At 48.8% G+C, this 18451-nt stretch overlaps 7 protein-coding genes across 7 annotated transcripts; 3 read left to right on the top strand and 4 right to left on the bottom strand.

The window, feature by feature from the left end:
• Positions 1–1242: 1242 nt before the first annotated feature.
• On the bottom strand, positions 1243–7449 carry P175DRAFT_0487634 (putative TFIIIC transcription initiation factor complex subunits Tfc3). Its single transcript, XM_040895678.1, has 4 exons — positions 7291–7449; positions 6014–7125; positions 5515–5959; positions 1243–5452 (listed from the first exon to the last, which is right to left on the bottom strand). The coding sequence occupies exons 1-4, from the start codon at positions 7355–7357 to the stop codon at positions 1326–1328; spliced, it is 5751 nt and encodes a 1916-aa protein (XP_040748682.1). The 5' UTR covers positions 7358–7449; the 3' UTR covers positions 1243–1325.
• Positions 7450–7509: 60 nt separating this feature from the next.
• On the top strand, positions 7510–9452 carry P175DRAFT_0104884 (WD40 repeat domain-containing protein). Its single transcript, XM_040892334.1, has 3 exons — positions 7510–7949; positions 8005–8170; positions 8239–9452. The coding sequence occupies exons 1-3, from the start codon at positions 7912–7914 to the stop codon at positions 9367–9369; spliced, it is 1335 nt and encodes a 444-aa protein (XP_040748681.1). The 5' UTR covers positions 7510–7911; the 3' UTR covers positions 9370–9452.
• A 1116-nt stretch (positions 9453–10568) lies between these two features.
• Positions 10569–12326, top strand: P175DRAFT_0540939 (uncharacterized protein; the record flags this gene model as incomplete). The annotated part of the gene is made up of 6 exons (XM_040900348.1): positions 10569–10749; positions 10821–10939; positions 11000–11061; positions 11120–11145; positions 11207–11556; positions 11619–12326. 6 exons carry the CDS (start codon positions 10569–10571, stop codon positions 11862–11864), a joined length of 984 nt encoding a protein of 327 aa, XP_040748680.1. The 3' UTR covers positions 11865–12326.
• A 107-nt stretch (positions 12327–12433) lies between these two features.
• P175DRAFT_0446574 (N-terminal protein methyltransferase) lies at positions 12434–13180 on the bottom strand (the record flags this gene model as incomplete). Its single annotated transcript, XM_040894351.1, has 1 exon — positions 12434–13180. One exon carries the CDS (start codon positions 13178–13180, stop codon positions 12434–12436), a length of 747 nt encoding a protein of 248 aa, XP_040748679.1.
• Positions 13181–13396: 216 nt separating this feature from the next.
• P175DRAFT_0487624 (SET domain-containing protein) lies at positions 13397–15110 on the top strand. The gene is made up of 6 exons (XM_040895677.1): positions 13397–13623; positions 13699–14286; positions 14339–14396; positions 14454–14516; positions 14570–14681; positions 14748–15110. The coding sequence occupies exons 1-6, from the start codon at positions 13489–13491 to the stop codon at positions 15073–15075; spliced, it is 1284 nt and encodes a 427-aa protein (XP_040748678.1). The 5' UTR covers positions 13397–13488; the 3' UTR covers positions 15076–15110.
• Positions 15111–15474: 364 nt separating this feature from the next.
• P175DRAFT_0496448 (uncharacterized protein) lies at positions 15475–16470 on the bottom strand (the record flags this gene model as incomplete). The annotated part of the gene is made up of 1 exon (XM_040896123.1): positions 15475–16470. One exon carries the CDS (start codon positions 16468–16470, stop codon positions 15475–15477), a length of 996 nt encoding a protein of 331 aa, XP_040748677.1.
• A 675-nt stretch (positions 16471–17145) lies between these two features.
• On the bottom strand, positions 17146–18294 carry P175DRAFT_0496447 (terpene synthase family protein; the record flags this gene model as incomplete). The annotated part of the gene is made up of 4 exons (XM_040896122.1): positions 17146–17551; positions 17629–17885; positions 17933–17964; positions 18018–18294. 4 exons carry the CDS (start codon positions 18292–18294, stop codon positions 17146–17148), a joined length of 972 nt encoding a protein of 323 aa, XP_040748676.1.
• Between the last annotated feature and the right edge of the window lie 157 nt (positions 18295–18451).

The raw sequence follows: 18451 nt of genomic DNA, 5'->3' as shown, positions 1-18451 counted from the left end.
CGACGGGAGCGGGAGAGGGAGAGGGAGAGGGAGAGGGAGAGCCCGAGCCTGAATCGCAGGTGCCGGCGGCGGCGGCGGGGCGGCGGCAACTAGGGCCGGAGCGACGGTGAGGAGGAGGGTTTGGAACTTCATTTTTTTGTTTATGCTGAGATTGAGATTGAGATTGAGATTGAGATTGAGAAGGATGAACAGTCCATGTCCTTCCTTCCTGCCTTTTATACCATCAACAGTAGTAGTAGTAGTAGTAGTAGTCTGCCAAAGCATGGATGGTGAATCAATCTCGTTAGGTTAGCACTGAGACACACACACACACACACACACACACACACATGAATCACATCGGATCGCATGACCTCATCGCCCGCGACGGGTAAATATTAAAAATAGTTGGACGGAGGCGGCGTGATGGGACCCCCTGAGACAGATGGAGCCGTGGAATTGGCTGCGATTCACATCCCCGGGGTGAGTGAGACAGTAGTGGATACGAGATTCAACCCTGAGAGGGGGAGGGAGGAAGAACAGAACAAACCAAATGCTGTGTTTTGAACCCGCGTGTCCTGATTTGAGATGCGAGTTATCATACGGGGGGGCTGTGAAGTTGCCCTGGAACACGGCCAGACTTGTTATTTTCGTCGTTAGATTAACCTAACAAAAACGGATCCGGGAGCGTTCCGCTACAGCTGTCGATCTTATATCCGCCATGCTGCCCTTTTTGACGACTATCAAACAATACATAGATACCTACTCTGTCATATTAAGTGGGATGGAGTGGCGTGTCTCGGGCTATGTGTGGATAATGTGGAGGTATACGGAGACTCCCGGACGAAATGCAGAAATGCCCGACTCAAAGAGGTTTTATTCTTGGTGCACCTCTAGAGCGTCCCTACATATACCCCCCGAAGGCACACTGCCTAGGATAGGCGCACTTGGCAGACTCAAAACCTGGTGGATCTCTCTACCTAGTACCAGCCAAGCGAGTTTCAGTATCAGTCAGCCCTGCCTCATGTGGTTGGTTGGTGGATGGATGTGGCGAAGCTGGATAGATAGTAGTTGTCTCTGGACAGGCTGGACTTTCTTCTTGTGGGTTGGTTGATAATAATAATAATAAAGGAGGATGGATGTCTCGGTCTCGGTCTCGGCCTCAGAAGAAGTGGCTCATGGCATGGAGAAGTGATAGTAAGGGTATAAAGGTCAGTAAACAAGAAGAAAAGATGGGCTTTTGTTTATGAAAATGTCCTTTTTAAAGCTGAGAGGTACCCAGATGCATTCTTTCATATCAGTATCAGTGGCTTATTCGTACAAGGTCACTATGGAAGTGGAAATACTCAGCCCAGAACCATCCACCACCACTGTTGAACCATCCATCCAGACTCTCCAGCACAATCCCCACCTTCCTGGCGCATTACACCCGCCTCATCCATCCAATCAAGCAACATCTGAATCTCCCATGCACCCATCGTCGGCTTTACCATGTTCGCGATTCCGCCCGCCGTAATGCCAGGTCGCGTTGCAACACAGCCGAGCACAGCTGCCACCGCCAGTTCCCAGAGGACCTGGATAAAGCCGCCGTGGATATCGTACCATAGCGGGATCTTCCCGGGGACGGATGTCGATTCATTCAGGGCAATCTGAGGGGGACAGGGTGGTGGTATGCTAGACGCCTTCTCATAAACCGGGTTTCCGCGCACATAAGCCCCTTTGACGGACCGGACTTCAACAGGGAAACGCAATTTGTCTTTATTCATTTGCCGAGTGAGATATCCCCCCTCTGTAAGGCCGAATTTGTCACGCGGAGCATCGCACGGGGCGAATGTGACCTGGCCCTCTGCGAAGAGGTTGACCAAGGCTATAATGTCGCCGTCTTCTTCATTGTAGGTGAGCTTGTATACTCCTTCTCGGCCAGAGAAGATCGCGTCGTCAAGGGTGTCGGTTTTGAATCGCGTTGCGCGTCGGAACTCGGTAAGCTCAATTGCACGCCTCTTGCTCAGATTAAACAAGAAGTGCTCTGTGATGTCGTAGTTGCGACCAGGGGTGACACGTCCCCGGTTCCCCTGGGAAATAACACGCTCGTTTACCAGCGATTGGAGCGCAGGACCAATAAGTCCTCCGTCGATATAACTTAGAGCTTGTCGGGCATCGGCGGGGCGATAAACTTCCTCTGGGGTGGTAATGTTGGCTCGAATCCATGTCTTAACCGTGTCGAGACGGGAAAGCTCCCCTTGCCGAAGTGAATGATGGCTGGACTTCTGCCGTAGTGGAGCGGCGAAGGCCATGTTGGCATAGAGAACCCGTTTGCGGCTTACTGTCACTGATTGGTTTTGGAAGATCTCATCGAGCGAGCTATAGGATTCTTCACGAAGCTCAAAGATATTGTCGAATTGTTCCCGAGTGGCAGGGAGATCTGGAATCTTTTCGGACTTGGGAACATCCAACTGCACATTTGCCCATTCGATGACTGTATTCCAGTCGTATCCTTCTAGGTCATCATAGTTGATACGTGGGACCAGATCTTTGGCATATGCTTCAATGAACTGCTCCTGGAAGTCACTTTGCATCTTCGCAACCTGCAGGCGGTTTTTGCTGAGAATGCTCTTGCCCTTGTCCTGGATGAATTTTGGATCTTGATCTGGGAAGCCGTTGGAGACAAGCGTCCAGTCGACCATTCTCCCATCAAGACCCCCTGCGAGAGCGCGTACTACCACAATCGCGGTCATCAGCTTCTGTGACATCGAACGCGGTAGTTGCTGGGCAAGACGGGTGCGGCGGAGAGGCAGTCGAGGTGTTTGTGCCGCCGATAAATCACTTGCCATTAACTCGTTCAATTTCTCTAGACGGCGATGCTGGGGAATAGCCGGCTTACGATATCCTTCATAAACATAAGGGGCCTCTGACTCTTCCCTTGGTAGCCTAGATGGCGAAGAAGAAGAAGAAGAAGAAGAAGCAGGAGGAGGGGCACCGGGCTCCAAGTGAACAAAATTTGGTGATCGAGGAGCACGTTGCCTTGTCGTTATGGCTCGAGCAGCTGGCCGAGAGGTCAAGTCGGTTTCACCCCCATCAAATCGAATACCTCCTTCAACTGGGACAGTCTCAAACGAATCTCGGATCGTTTGGTTAATATAGCTAAGACCTTCTCCTTTCTGCTGGAGCACTTCTTCGTTTTGAAGTTCCCATCTGAGGATGGTGTCAGTATCTCGGAAGAATCTCCTTGACCGTGGATCATTGTTGCCCGAAACGTTTACTGCACGCCGGCGTGTCTGACTGAATAAATCGTCCAAGGATTGGGGTAGACGAGACCCTTTCTTCAGCGTAGGAAGAGAGGGTTGCTTGGGAACAATAAACGCTGCAAGGCCAGCATTAGTAGAAAAAGTCCCGGTCTGAGAGTGGAATCCCTGTCTCGGATTCATCAACATTGCGTAGGGTGCTATCAAGGAAATTGGAAGTACGAGGCGCTTCAGCCGGCGGGCACCGCCCTGCTCATCTAATCCCTGACCAGTTACAGCTTCTCGTCGCCTTGGAACGCATCTTCGGAAGTCCTCCCCAGCTTGATCCGGTTGGGAAATAGAAGTTCTGCCATGGATCATAGTACCATCCATGTCAGGACGCTGGATTGAGAGAAGTCTGACAATACCAGAGGGTCGTTTCCTGTAGATAGTCTGTTCCAATTCAATTCTCTGGAGAAGCTTCCGCTGGATGCTTTGACCTCTTCTTCTCTCAATAGCTAATACGGATGCAGGCTTTTGGTGCAGTTGCACGGTGAGCCTGGGTTCAACAGGAATATGTGTGGCTGGCCTGTGGTCTCTTCCAGGAGTACCTTTGATTCCACTCTTTGTTAGACTGGGGTCGATTTCAACATTTGGAGGGAAATAATATCGCGCATCTGATGCTAGCATTTTTGCTTGCAAATCTTTGATGATGGGATCGTTTGGTGGTAGATCCGATTTGCAGACTATGGTCTTTGTAACCATAACTCCTTTGTAATCTCTACCGCAGAAAGTTTGTTGACGAAGCTTTCCGGCATCTACCAGATGCTTGACGGCTGTTTTTATTGTGCGTAAATCCGGCTTTTCCTTATATTTTGTTCTCATCCATGCCGTCATGAAAGGATACCAGAGCTCAGAGCCCATCGGATAAGCGCCCTGGGCCTGTTCGACTATCTTCATGATAATGCTCTTCCGCAGAAAAGCAACGGATCCTCCTTTGTCTGTAAGCTTCGGCCGCCTGGACCTAACAGAAGACGCTCCCGGGGTTTGGGAGGCGCTGGAAACCATGGGTTCATTATGCGAAGTGTGAGGTGTAGAAGGCTCCATGCCCGGGGTACCGTTGGCGAGAGTTTGACGACGGGAATTGTGCTCAACAGCAGGGGTCATCTCTACGATGGTGTCTTCTGCTATTGTTTGAGGCGCTTCTGTCAAGGATGATGAGTTGGCTGTGAGGTCAGAATTTTCCGGCAAGTGTGATAGGTCTTTATTTCCAGCAATATGAGCTGGAGTTAATGTTTGCAGACCTGCTTTCCCTTCAAGTAGGCGGCTTGTCTCTCGACGCAGTCGTTTTGATGGAGTTTCTCTCCTCGCACCTGCACTTTGTGTATGGGCTCTGCTAGTTTCTTCGCTTGGCATGGCTGGGGTTGAGGGTAAACCGCTTGTAATACTATCACTTTCCACGCCGACGCTACTTTGATTCCGAGAGTTCGGGGATTGGTGTCTTCTCCTCTTAGTCCCCGTTCCGGGGTGTCGAGCAAGTTTATCGGTATCCCCATCTCCGTGTCCAACATCTTTCACCATTCGTGTCTTGACGCTAACTTCCTGCTGTGGTGTCTCCGGCCCACTGATAGGCTTATGGGTATTTGGCACCTTTGAAGGTGTTTGTATAGTAGACTCCGACTCAGTATCGGAATCGGAGGGCTGAAATTGCCTTTTAGCGCCCTTCGCAGCGGTTGAGACCTGTGGTCTGCCATGTTCGACTGAGTCATGGGCGATAGGCGCAATTTTATCATTATCCAGCGCATCACGAGGCTGCGATCCTGGAAGTTCAAGGGTGCTGTTATCATGCGCTGCCTCAAACCACGGAAGCCCTCGCAGCTTTGGTGATTTGAACACTGCAAGCTGACTAATAGGTGGCCGTCCTCGTCGCTTACCAGCTGGTCTTCGTCGTCCTCGGGGAGTAACATATACTCCCGGACTAGGACGGTCAATAAGTAGGACACTGTATTCAGTCCAGGTCTCGTCCAAGCCGAGTGCTTCGAGCTTTTCCTTTTCAGACATCCCGATAAATCTATCGGATTCTTGCTTTCGCTTTTTGGGCGGTGGGGCTGTCGACATGTCAAGCATTTCAACGTCGGAAATATTTTCTTGCTCGATTTTTGGCCTTTTTGGTGTCCTCTTACTGGTTTCTTTGACAGCCCTGTCTGGTTGGGGTGTCCCAGCAGGCAGCTTCTTATGCCCATAATGGATCCCTAGTGATGAAATAAATTTAACAACTCATCTCCGTGGAAAATTTGATACGCTATGGGCTTACCATAGGTCCCATCCTCCAGCCGCACGGGTTTAGCATCGCTGCTTGAAAAAAAGTAATCGGGCGGCTTCATCGCGTTTATACATTCCGCCAGGGAAGCATTGCCATTATTTAGCAAATCTTTGATTGGGATATCTACAGGGAATCCATATTTGTCGACCTGAGGCTTAGCATCAACGGCAGGAACACGGACATTGTCGGATTTGGTATTCTTCGGGACAAACTCGACGGCTTCCCATGACGATTCTCCTGCGTCAACCAGCTGACCGAAATTTCTTGCAGAATAATGAACGTAGTGAGTAATGGTGCGATGGAGGGCTGTATCTCGCACAATGGCCAAGTGACGTAGATGGGGCGGCTGGGATGCTTGCCAGCATTCTACCAAGCGTGCCAACGTGTTCTCCAGCGGTCTGCGGTAAAAGGCCCCAAAACATGCTCGAATGACATCCTAAAGAAAACGAGTCAGTCCTCTGCAGGTATAATTGCTTCGCTCTCAACTTACACTGTTAGTACTGCCTGTGGTGCCCGTTCGGTCGATAAGCTCGAAAATCTGATTATGAATATTGCGATCCGGGGACCACACAGGAAGAGTGCGTCCCGAAAATTCTACATCTTCTTCCCTTTTCACGACGGCCAGAGCTCCCCCAGACGACGGCTCTTGGGTTGCATTCTCGCCGTCTATATCTTCTTCAAACTCTGCATTCCCCCCCTGTTCAAGACTGGAATAGATGTTCTTACTGAACTCATGAAACAGCTCAAAATCTTTCTCTGTTGGGTCTCGAACGAGCATGACACAGGGGTGGAATTTTTTCTGGGTGTCTGCGTATTGTGATAATGCTTTTACACGTTTTAGAACACCTATACGTTCAAATTTTCGCAGGGCACGGGAAAGAATTCTCCATCGCCATCGGTCAGCGAAACCCAGAAGACCCTTAAGATCGTTGCGGGAAATGATTTGGTATTCCCGCAAAATTTCAAACAATCTTGTCGTAAAAGATGCAAAGTCGATCATCTTATTCGCGTCAATCCCGGCATCGAGGTTTTGGACGGTAGGCCTTTCAGTACTCGCATTTCCTTGGTCCAGAAACCTTCGTAAAGTGCAAAGGCTTGTTCGGGCAGCTTTGATCTGAATGGCTCTTTTCTCGATATAGCCTTTTTGTTGCAACACGTCTGTACGCTTGGGCACTGATCGCTTATCCTGACCACTGAGCCTTATCAATTCGGGTTGAGCGATTCCGCTAGATTTCCGTGATGCAATGATAGAAAGGAGAGCGAACTCCATGGGTAGGACTTTCGTCTCATCTGGCTCATGTCCTGTGATCGCAAGCCACGTCCGCTCCTTGGAGACAAAGACACGGATTGGACCATTGCCAGTTTCAGGTTGGGGTTCGCTATCTGCTTCCTGAGAAGCTAGCTGACGCTGTTCGACTTCTGCAAGGCTTAGACCGTTTCCTTCCCGATTTTTGCCCACAGAGACTTCGGGATTTTTGGTAAGCCATTGCCAGACTTTTCCTTGCCATCGTCTGTCAATGGTCTGGCGGCGGTTCGATTCCTCCTTGGCAGATTTGGCATAAAAGACATCAATAAACGACAAAATATCAGTAGGGGAAGCTCCTGGTAAGTGTGTCAGCTGAATTCATAATGCATATTGTTGGAAGTAATAATTAAAATGATGGTGTTGATGTAGGTTTCAAACAAAGCCATTGGACGGATGCATCATGCCGGGGTTCTAGTGGTGGTGAAACAAGACTCAAATGTCAAAAAAAAAAAAAAGCCTACCTTGATCGCCACAGAGAGCAATCTCTGAGAGGAGGAAATCAATCAGGTCTCGTAAACTAGGGGCCATAGTGCGCCCATGCTTGTGCAAAGGGAATAAGAAAAAATTATTTAGCTGTTGATACGGCGCCTGTCATAATTTCCGACGACAGACAGCTTTTCAAATCATTTTATCATTCAGAGCGAAACGCGAGATTCGAACCAGCGTCGTGGGGGAGAAAAGCGGGTGTGGCAAGCTGGGACACGTGATGTGTGCCTGGAAATCGAGGCACCAGTGGAACCATGGCCTGAGGAATGTGCCAAGCATCCCGATGTCTACAGCAAAAAGCGCCTTGTTTGCAGCGATCTGGGGAACACTATTGCTACCAAGAAAAAGGAAACCCTGATTGTGAGGCTTGATATTCCAGAAAGAAAGTAGATCTCACGTGAGTAAATATGCCTTATATGCATATTTCCATGCCCAGCACCTAATGTGACGTGGCCACGGGTGGTCCACCCTTCGTTGTCTAGATGGCTTTGTTCTGTCACCAAAGACACAATCCTGGCTATGTTCTCAACAGTTAAGTATCCTGTTGGGGGCAGTTGCGCAGCTCAAATTTCGATTGCTGCCTCATCGCTATCATCATGGGTAAATTCCTGACGCCCAAGCAAACAGACGAACTGTAGGTAGATAGACGGCAACCAGGTTCGCTCATAAGTATACTGACCGAAATATAGGCACAAATCGATAGTCGCTTACCTTCTATCGATGAATGCTGTCCAGAGTGTTGCTGCAATTACTGAAGAGCTTCAATTTACCGAAGTCCCGGACCAGGCTTTCCGCCAGAAGTACGTTGGGGCGCTAGAAAGAAAATGGTCTGCCATTTCTCGGATCCAGAAAAGGGTAAGAAGGTTTAATTTATACGCTGAAAACACCGGGGAGGACGCGCAGACGTGCTAACTGACCCTTAGGTATTAGATCTAGAAGCTGAGAATCTAACTCTTCGAGAGAATGCGCACTCCACGGCTGTGACAAGTCGGTCAAAACAAGTCCAAGACCCTGTGAACTGGCTTCCAGGCCGTTCAGCCACACATACTCTCCAATCGCACCGGTCGGGTGTTACCTGTACTGCATTTCATCCAGTTTTCACTGTTCTTGCGTCCGGATCTGAGGATTGCACAGTAAAAATATGGGACTGGGAGCTTGGTCAAATGGAGCGGACGCTCAAAGGACATACGAGGGCTGTCTCCGGGGTCGATTTTGGTGGACAGCCAGACCATGTTGTGCTAGCATCATGTTCAAGCGATCTTACCATTAAAATTTGGGATCCAAATAAGGATTACGCAAACACACGCACGCTTTCTGGGCATGATCATACTGTGTCGACGGTGCGGTTCCTCACGCCCACTGGAAATATTCTTGCATCTGCTAGCCGAGATGCTTCTATCCGACTCTGGGACGTGTCTACCGGATATTGTATCAAAACTGTGCAATCCGATGGTGCCTGGATCCAGGACATATCTCCTTCATATGACGGGAGGTGGCTGGTAACTGGCGGGCGCAATCAAACAGCCACAATCTGGGATGTTTCATCCGGGAAAGCTATTGCGAATTTATTTGGCCATGATAACCACCTCGAATGCTGCGCATTTGCGCCACCAGCAAGCTATCCATATCTAGCAACCCTAGCTGGACAGAGGAAATCCGTCGGCGAAAGAGTAGAGTTTGTGGCGACAGGATCCAGAGACAAAACAATCCAGCTTTGGAGCTCACGTGGAAGACTCGTAAAGACGCTCGTCGGCCATGATAACTGGGTACGGGGGCTGGTTTTCCACCCAGGTGGGAAGTATCTAATCAGTGTTGGGGATGACAAGACAGTGCGATGTTGGGACCTTTCCCAGGAGGGACGCTTAGTGAAGACTATCGAAGGTGTACATGGGCACTTTGTCAGTTGTATTCGATGGGTCAGCATCATCCCTAAGTCATGCAAGCAGACCGTCCAGTCACCCTCAAGGACCACGAGAAAAGATATCCCATTAACTGACTTCCGGTGCGTCTTCGCAACCGGGAGTGCGGACTCTTGTGTTCGGGTTTTCATGTAAACCCCAGGATTTGGTTTTTAGGGCTTGATCACTATAATGGAGCTTTGTTGGGGGGTTCATGAATACCTACATAGCCATCCTATAATGGGATCTGGTGTTGCGGGGGCGTTCTTCGTTTGTCTTGCTTTCGACTTCTTGGATAAGTCAGGGTGCAAACTAATTGAGGATGTGTATCTATAATGGATCTGCCATTTCAGTGTCATACATGAGTTGCTTTTCCGTAAAGCTTATACACGGATTACGTTTCAAGTCTAAAATGGATCTGCCCCGATCGCGGGTCGTTCATTTCGCCCTTTTGGGCATCGAGCATCAACTCAGGGACTTTTAAACGTTCCTGTATATCCAAGAGCAAAGACTTGCGACTCTAAACTTGATCCGAATTATTTGTTTCGACAATTCGTATCATGCCTAGGTAGATCTAGACACCTGGAGTTTACTGTATAGACAGCCCGATGATACTCAGGGGGTAACTGCTCCAAGCAAGGGTATCGGAGTGGTTCCACCTAGCAGAATTGGGAATCTAACCATGCATAGTATAGTTAGTACCTAACTTTAGCTGTCGATGTATAATTCTCATATAAGATGGCTCTTGATTGGTGCGTATATGGACGTCCAACTTGTGATAGCCAGACAGTCAGACATACGGAGTCTTTAGCAATCATAAGACCACCGGCGTATGAAAGTGTAAAGCCGGTCCAGACTCTGATAGAACACTTGGTCGCTTAAGAGGGCGGGTTCTGGAGAGACAATTGCAAGATAGCGAAGGACATTTCGATCAATAAGAAATTGTTTATCCGTGGCAAAAAATACACCGAATGCCGGTTCATTTTTTTCGGTATTTGAAGTTTTGGTTTTTTTTTGTGTCGGAGAATCGGACATGACATCACCGGTCGTGGCCGTGTACGTCAGGCAGGGGAACACAGCCAACCCCAGGCTCGCCAAGTCCCTAGAAAGAAAGAAAGTGAATGTTTGGCCACTCATCGAACCTCCCGTTTGTTTCCGCCACTTGCAACAAACAATAAAAAGCAAAACGCCTCTCTGCCCATCAATCGGAATTTTCTATCATTGCTGCAAAGATTGTCCCTGTTTCCTTCCTATCTGATGGCCCTGACCATGAACCCTCCCGAATGATTCGACCCTGCGCCAACGACCGGACCTAATCACTGTCAACTTGCCCTTGCCTCGCTCTTGCCGCTGGGATGGAAGGAGAAACGAGCGCCGCTCAATCTTCCTCGGGCCCCCCGCCACTACCGTATTCGCTGTACAAACGAAAGAAATCGATTGCGTTCTTCTGGACATTGTTTGTTATCGATGCTCTGGCGCAGCCCGTGGTTCTGTTCTGGACGCTATGGTATGCCACAGATTTGTCACATAATATGGGTATGTGTTTGAGAAGCCAGGAAAGTTCCCGTAAGGACTGTTGATCAGGTCGCTCATACTTTTGGTCTTAGTATTTACCATAGTGACGATTACGTTGGGCGGTGTCTCCGTATTTGAGTACTTTTACCGACTCTACAACCTATTCCGTAAAGACTCCTGCACTCGACCTTTGAACGCCAGAAGATCATGGGTATGCGCCGTATAGTGTGAGGATATGACGAACAATCTTGGAAGCTGACATCTGGTGCAGCTAGACTTCTTTCAGATCAATTTCACCCTTGTTTGGCTGATATTAGCCGTCGAGCTCATTGTGTAAGCTGCGACAAGTTCCCTGCTCCCAAGGTTGGAGAGCTTGCTAACATTCTCGCAGAGGGACAGTATCTCCCGAGCCGTATGGTGAGTAAACTTTCTTCCAATCCAATCATTATAACATTCCTGACTTGTGTGGCTGTCTCAGTACGACTGGTCGCCATGGTCCTCCCCACTGTGATGTTCTACTTTGGTGGCGTGTTTCTCACCCTAGATATCCTACGAGCCTGCGGCTTCAGAGCGCCCTTCCGGATTTCATCCACGCCAAAAGGATCAGTCATGCCAACAGCGTTATATGTCCTTATTGAAGACGTGGTTGCAGTCGATGGTGGAGGTGGTCAAATCTATCGATACGCGCTTCGCACTAGATATCTTTCCAGCCCATACTTCCGACGAATGCTTGTCCAAATGAATTTCTTCTGGGCTGGTGGTTCTGTTATATGGGCTGCTGCCATCACTGCGATCGTCTTCACGGTGCCACAATCGGTTGCTTACACTGTATGCTCCACATATACTTCGCTTCAAAACTGCTGGCCAAGCTAACCTATCCCTTGTGACAGCTTGGATGGTCATTGCCCTTCGTATGGGCGGGACTTTGGACTCTGATTACTATTCCGTGGGTGAAGAGTGATCTTCGACGTGAGCAAGAGCTATGGCATGAGAGTCAAGGCCAAGGAGGTGTGCCCTACACCGATGATATAAACGCTCCATCTGCCAAAACGCGCCTCGAGTCCATCCACTTACCGCACTTCTTCCCCCAACTCCGCGAAAAGGCGTCTTCTCCCTCGACGCTATCTGATGTCTAGCTAATTAAGTTGTCGGAAATTCTCGATTCGTCAACATCCGTTCCAATTTATCAACTAAGAAGCTACCAACGTTTGTTTGCAATGCCAACGCCCGGAGCAGGTCTCTGTTATGCAGCAAAAGTAAAAACTCCATATACTGCGCGAATTTTCACTACATATCTTATGCCATTGTGTTTCAGATAACACCGATATACCAACAAAAACAGAAAAAAAAAAATCCAATTGGCGTTGGTTGAAATGAAGATGATGAGATGCGAATAGATACCCACTGTTTTTCTCTGCGACTTTTTGGTGATTTATATCCATTGACTGTATTGTTGAAGCGAGCTTATACCCTTTGCGATTCTGTGCCATGGATATGAGCGGGTTCTAGGAGTATGAAGGGGCTTTTCATATGTAGTCAAAACCAAATCATAACCCAGCACGGTCCTAACATCCGATCAGAAGGCGGGATATGGGTGGCCTTTGTCAGGCATCTAGTTCTTTCCGGGGGTTGCCTTCAGAGTTCTCCAGGGATATATTTTGGCGTTAGGTGTTGTGGGGGATGGCGGGAGGCATTCTTGTACAGTTCAACTCTTAGGTCGCAATGCATAGAATCTCACAGGAAGGAGTTTAAAGTTCTTTGGAAATCCCAGTTGTAGTTCAGACAAAATGACAGTCAATCCCACTTCCTTGAAGATGGCCCGAAACTTGTCATCTGTCCGTGTTACACTGCTGTCCTCCTCGTCGTACATGTCCTTCCCAAACAGGTCCGTGGAAAGATTCTCCTTGACCACGAGAATCCCTGTTTCCGTCAGAGCATTGCGACACCGGCGGAAATATTCAATCAATTGTACATCAGTCAGATGTCCCACACAGAACTGAGTCCAAATCAAATCATATTTCTTCTCCGGAACCCAGTCCTCAATACCCATCACGTAGATATCCCCAACTACCCCCTCGGGTTTCAGCTTGCTCTCCCGCATAACCTGTATGAATTTCTCAACGGGCTCCACGGCATCCACCACTTCGCAGACATGGCTAAGAAACCCCTCTGTCACGCGTCCAACACCCGCCCCGCAGTCGACCGCAGCCTTGAGTTTTCCTTCCGTCGTACACCCGGGTACCATCCGTCGGACTTTGGCTAGGAAGGTTTTAGATCCCCGCAAGTCAATCCGTGTATACCAGGGATAATCGCCGAGCATGCCGAGCATGGTTTTGGAATTCGCGGCGACGCCATTCCAGTATTTGATTGAGGCGGCGTGGTTGATATGCGAGTCGGGCGGGGCGTTTTCTGGTTTTGAAGGTCCGCTAGACCTATCTGCATCTGATGACATGGTTTGGGGGGGGGGGGGGGGGGCGACTGGACGAACTGCAACCCTGTTATTGCTTGTTCTTTGCGGAATTTGGAGAACATTCCAAAACCTGGGAAAGTTTTCGCTGCCTCAGGTTTATCCTTATTCAATAGTTTACATAAGCAGTCCAGGAACAAGTAACTATACTAACCTAATCGAGTAAAAAGCTCACAAAGCCTCTCTGGACTTCCAACATTACGAATGTGAATCAACTTCAAAGCGCTGGCTTGTGATGAACAGAGTCGCTTATCATATCAAGAGGATTCGCTAACCACACAGAATATTATAATATGGATGAATCACCAGGAGACGAGCATGTTGCTTTCAAGCAATGGGCGGAATCTCAAGGCGTCTTGATCAAGGGCATTACTCCGGCGAGGTTTCCCGGGCGGCGGCTGGGTATGGTTGCCACAAGGGCCATAAAAGTGAGTACATATTTCCAAAAGCTTCAGCAATTGAAACACCCGTGGTTCTCGTATTTAATGATAGTGCTGTTTTAGGAGAATGAAATTATACTGTCTGTCCCCGTAGCGGTGATGCTTACCATTGATTCCATCCCATCGTCGTTTGTCCGTTCTTTTCCCGCGGGAACTTCCATTCATGGAATCCTCGCGGCTTTCCTCACCCAGGGCAACTCCGATTTATTGAGTAAATGGGATACATGGCGGAGAGTATGGCCCTCATGGCAGGAATTCGAAGATAGTATGCCCGTTTTCTGGCCGGAACAGCTACGGGTTTCGAACTCTGAGTTCCAGAAAACGAGAGATGGTGGTGGCTCTAGCCCTGTTCTCTTGCCTCCGTCTATATCTGGGCGGTGGAATTCACTTAAGAAGCGACAGCTCAAAGTTAACTATGAGATGAGGTATCAGGACCTTCTTCGTCAGCAAGAGAAGCGACTCAAGGATGCATGGGCTCATGTTATTACCGCGTACCCTGAGACGGATTGGGAGAACTTTGCGCACCACTGGTCTATTATTAACTCGAGAAGCTTTTATTACATTTCTCCTGGGAAAGAGGAGCCAGAGGACTGGAACGATGCCATTGCGATGGTTCCTTTTGCCGATTACTTCAATCACGCTGATGATGCGGTAAGGTGCGCTGTTGTTGGTTGAGTATGTTATGGAGCTGATGCCTGTCTAGGCTTGCGATGTTAAATTTGATGGGAGAAAGTATACCTTCATGGCAACTAAAAGTTACGGTATTTCATGCTAGCCCCTTTCCACCGTGAAGACCTTTACGCTAAAGACTCCAACAGAGAAGGGAGAAGAGGTATACATGAGCTACGGATCTCACTCTAATGATTTCCTTCTCGTTGAATGTAAGTCCCATCATCCATCTACTACTCCTGACACCCGAAGCTTAACGCGCCAGATGGCTTCTGTCTCGACGAGAACCCATCCGACGGCATATTCCTAGACGACATCATCCTCAAAGCACTAACAATGGAGGAGAAAAAAGAACTGGCAGCTCAAGAGTGTTTCGGGTGCGTACCTTCCTGTGTCTATTGCATCTGTGTCACCGCTAAATAATCTCAATCCCGAAATTCCAGAAATTACGAAATCACTTCCGCAGGCCCAAACGCCAACACCACTCTTGTCGCATGCCTAAAATACATGCGCCGGGAAGACTGGCTGAATTATGTTTCCGGAAAATCCCAGCGAGGCTTTGATGCGAGGAAAACAACAGCTCTTATCTGCGCATGGGTTGATGTGTATCTTGAGGAGAGTCGGGCATCGATAGGGATTATCCAGGATCAGTATAATGCGGCATCATCGGACTCGGAGAAGTCCATACGGGAGAAAATGGATGTGGCGCTCTCTCGGTGGAAACAGATTCAAGAGATATGTGAGAATGCCGTGCGGGTGATGAGAGTGTAGACTGCATCTTCTGTCTCTTTCCCCCCCCCCCCCCCCTTTCTTTTACACATACATACATATATATATCAGGTACCAGGATAACTCCTACCTAGAGCCCCCAACTGTCATTCCTTTCATCTTACTAGCTACAAAGTAGGCACTCTCTCCAAAATCATCCTAAAAACAGAATACTTCCTTTTATGTATGTACCTCGCTCCAGACGAGTATCTATGATAATAAGTGCAAGCTATTCCTGGCAATCTTTTGAATGGATAACAGCTACATAAGTAACGTAATTCGAATGGTATCACACTTGGAATGGAAGACAGCATCGTACTTGAGAAGAGAAGCTTCGAACCCCCTCCCTCAAAAAACATAATAATGAAAAGAACACATTTGGGGACTCAAAGACTGGCCAGCTCATCTGTAGCCATTTGTCCTTTCCTCGCAGAAGTCCCAAAACTCCTTTGCTCTGTCCGTTCCACCCTCCTCCTTCAACTTCATCGCATTCAGCAAATTCGGTGCGACCGCGGTATGAATGCGACCCCAAGGAATAACATAGCATCCATTATTCTCCATCGAAATGTCCGGAGACAGACCCGCAAAGAGCTCCGTACGAGCCGCCAACTTGGGGCTATTGAGCAACGGCCATGAGAGAATCTTCATCAGCCTGGCGTTGCGCAGGAGGCTCGTGTTTGCTGCACCCGGATTCAAAGCGACGCTGACAATTGCATGCTCGGCGCCATAGCGACGCGCGAACTCCGCCGACAGAAACCAGTTCCCGAGCTTGGAGGTGGTGTAGTTGCGCACATTGTCCCGGGGTGGGCTGCTCAGTTCGGCCATGATAATGCCCTCTGGGGGTGCGGACAGCTCCACCACTTGGCTACTGAGCCAGACGACCCTCACAGACCCCGCAGAGGCGTCGACATTCGCGTTCGTGTTCGCGGTCACAGCCGCATCCAGCAAGGGGAGAAGCATCTGCGTAAACAAGAACGGACCAAGACAGTTGGTCGCCAGCTGGAGCTCGATTCCCTGCTTCGACACGCTCCCCAGGGGTGGTTGTGAGACTCCAGCGTTGTTCCAGAGAATATCAAGCTTGGGTTCCTTCGCTTTGAAAGCTTCCGCGGACGTCTTGATGCTGGCGAGATCGTCGAGCTCGAGCGTGATGAAGTCTAGCTGTCCACCTTCACTTTGAGGGACGGCTCTCTGGATCGCTTGGATGGCATTCTGGGCCTTGGCCTCCGTCCGACCTGTAATATAGACTTTGGCGCCCTTGCGGTAGAGGATTTTGGCTAATTCGAAGCCTATTCCGGAGGTACCACCAGTAATGAGAAATACCTTGCCTTTTTGGGAGGGGATGTTTTTCTCAGTAAAGGTAGGTCGGGGAGGGAAGAATTGCGAGAGCTGAGCGCCCATATTGAGATGGGACAGTTGGTATTGGATATTGTCTGTGTGTTTTTTGGACGAGGGAGAGAGAGAGAGAGAGAGAGAGAGAGAGAGAGGAAGGAGAAGTTTGGTTAGAAGAAGTACAAAGGAAAGCTTGACGATCAACAAAACAGCCAGCTATGAATTCATACCAATAGCCAGACTAAATTCAAGAGCTGACAGTAAGCAGGAGGGAAGAACAGAATTAAAATAAAAATACAGAGTGTCACTCAGTACTGAAGGGAGGTTACACAACACTCATATTATTCTGACTGCTGCCGTTATCAACATGGGAAAGAAGCCCCTGGTTAATTAAGTGGAATGTTAGTGACTCGAACAAAGAAAAAGGAGGTCTTGGATGCATATTTGCCTCACTTGAATCTTCTGTCAAGGCTTCATTTAGCTTGTCTCTCTATCATTTTCAGCTCAGGGAAACGAAAAAAAGTTGGTACCCGAAACCGTCTTCTTGGTGTTGGGAGTCATCTCTCTCTCTCTCTCTCTCTCTCTCTCTCTCTCTCTCTTCCTCTCCCTTCGTAACTTCATCCTTCATCCTCTCTTCATTTCTCTGACCCACCAATCGTCTCTCATCAAAGTTATTTCTTATTTGGACCTTATCCCGTTTCTAACTACACCAGGAAAAAAGAAATGAAAAAAAAAACCCCCCTGTCAAAGGTCATGATACCGTGGGCAGTAGATGCTCCACACCAGGTTTCCAATGTGGCTGGCCTTGACAGCCTCCACGTATGTTCTGAGGTCTTGGGAAAGCCAGTCACACCCCTGGACTTCCTCCACAATCTGACAGTACTGTTCAATATAGTCTCGGATCTCTGCTGCACAGACCGCTTTAGCCTCCTCCTCGTTAATGGACCGTTCCTTCATGATGACCCAGATCGCATTATACACGTAGTCCAGTCCAGAACGCTTGGCTTCCTCCTGTTCTTTATTCCACGAGTACAGGTCATTTGTTAGGCTGATGGCTGCATATCCAGGCCGAGCCAACTCCATACAGAGCTCCAGTTCGTCGTCGGGGATGGTAAGCGCCATGCCAAACGTCAACGTTCCATACCAGATTCTGGTGTTGGGTTAGTCAAAAAAAAAAAAAAAAAAAAAAAAAAAAACACTGGGCGGGCTGGATTAGACCAGACGTACAATTCACCGGCATCGATTATTCGGCCAGGCAAGTATTCTTCTAGCGTATGCTGCGGCTGTGATCGCGAGCGCGATGCAAGCTGCAGGAACTTGACCCATGCCTTCATCGTGGTGATTGCTCGATCGGAGTCAATAGCCATCATCTCTTTGATAACCTGGGCTTGAAGTTTGTCCGCGTTGCCGGCTACAGAGTCGAGATGCGGGTTAGCTGCTCCTTTACTGAAGGAATCGACTAACTGATCCCTTCCGTGCATGTCCTGTTTATCCTTAGCTGTTGAGCCCTTGACTAGGCTTCTCTACGCACCTTGTCGAAATCAATGAGCTTCTCCATCTCATCTAGAACAAATGAGTGACCTTGGAGATCATGGAACGGTCTGGTTGAAACTCACCATCATACAGAAACGCAAACTCGTTAGCATACGAGATGATTTCGAGGCGTTCGGGAAGACATTCTGGAACGGTGGCACTAACGAAGCTGAGGCTATCGCCCAACCCCCCTTTATAGCCAACCAACGGATGGACATATCGAACCCAGTCTTTCTGAGCGCGCAGAGTGCCGTCGATTTCTTTCTGGGGGTCTTTATGCGTGCGAAGCGGAATACCGCCGCCAAGGCTATGCGTTTCGTACACGCTCGGATCGACCAACTCCGAGTATCTGTACTCCATATTCCAGCAGGTAATCAAGTCTGTCTAGAATAATAAGATTAGATGTGCATGCAGATGTCAGGAATATAGTTCTGGGGAGGCTTATTTTCCAGCCCGGTATGAACAACATTTATATTGTCAAATCTAATCTTCGGGAAGGAACCGAAGACATCTTACG

The sequence above is a fragment of the Aspergillus ochraceoroseus genome, assembly GCF_002846915.1.
Source record: "Aspergillus ochraceoroseus IBT 24754 chromosome Unknown P175scaffold_11, whole genome shotgun sequence".
Lineage (NCBI taxonomy): Eukaryota > Fungi > Ascomycota > Eurotiomycetes > Eurotiales > Aspergillaceae > Aspergillus > Aspergillus ochraceoroseus.
This window is presented reverse-complemented; position numbering and strand designations above follow the sequence as displayed.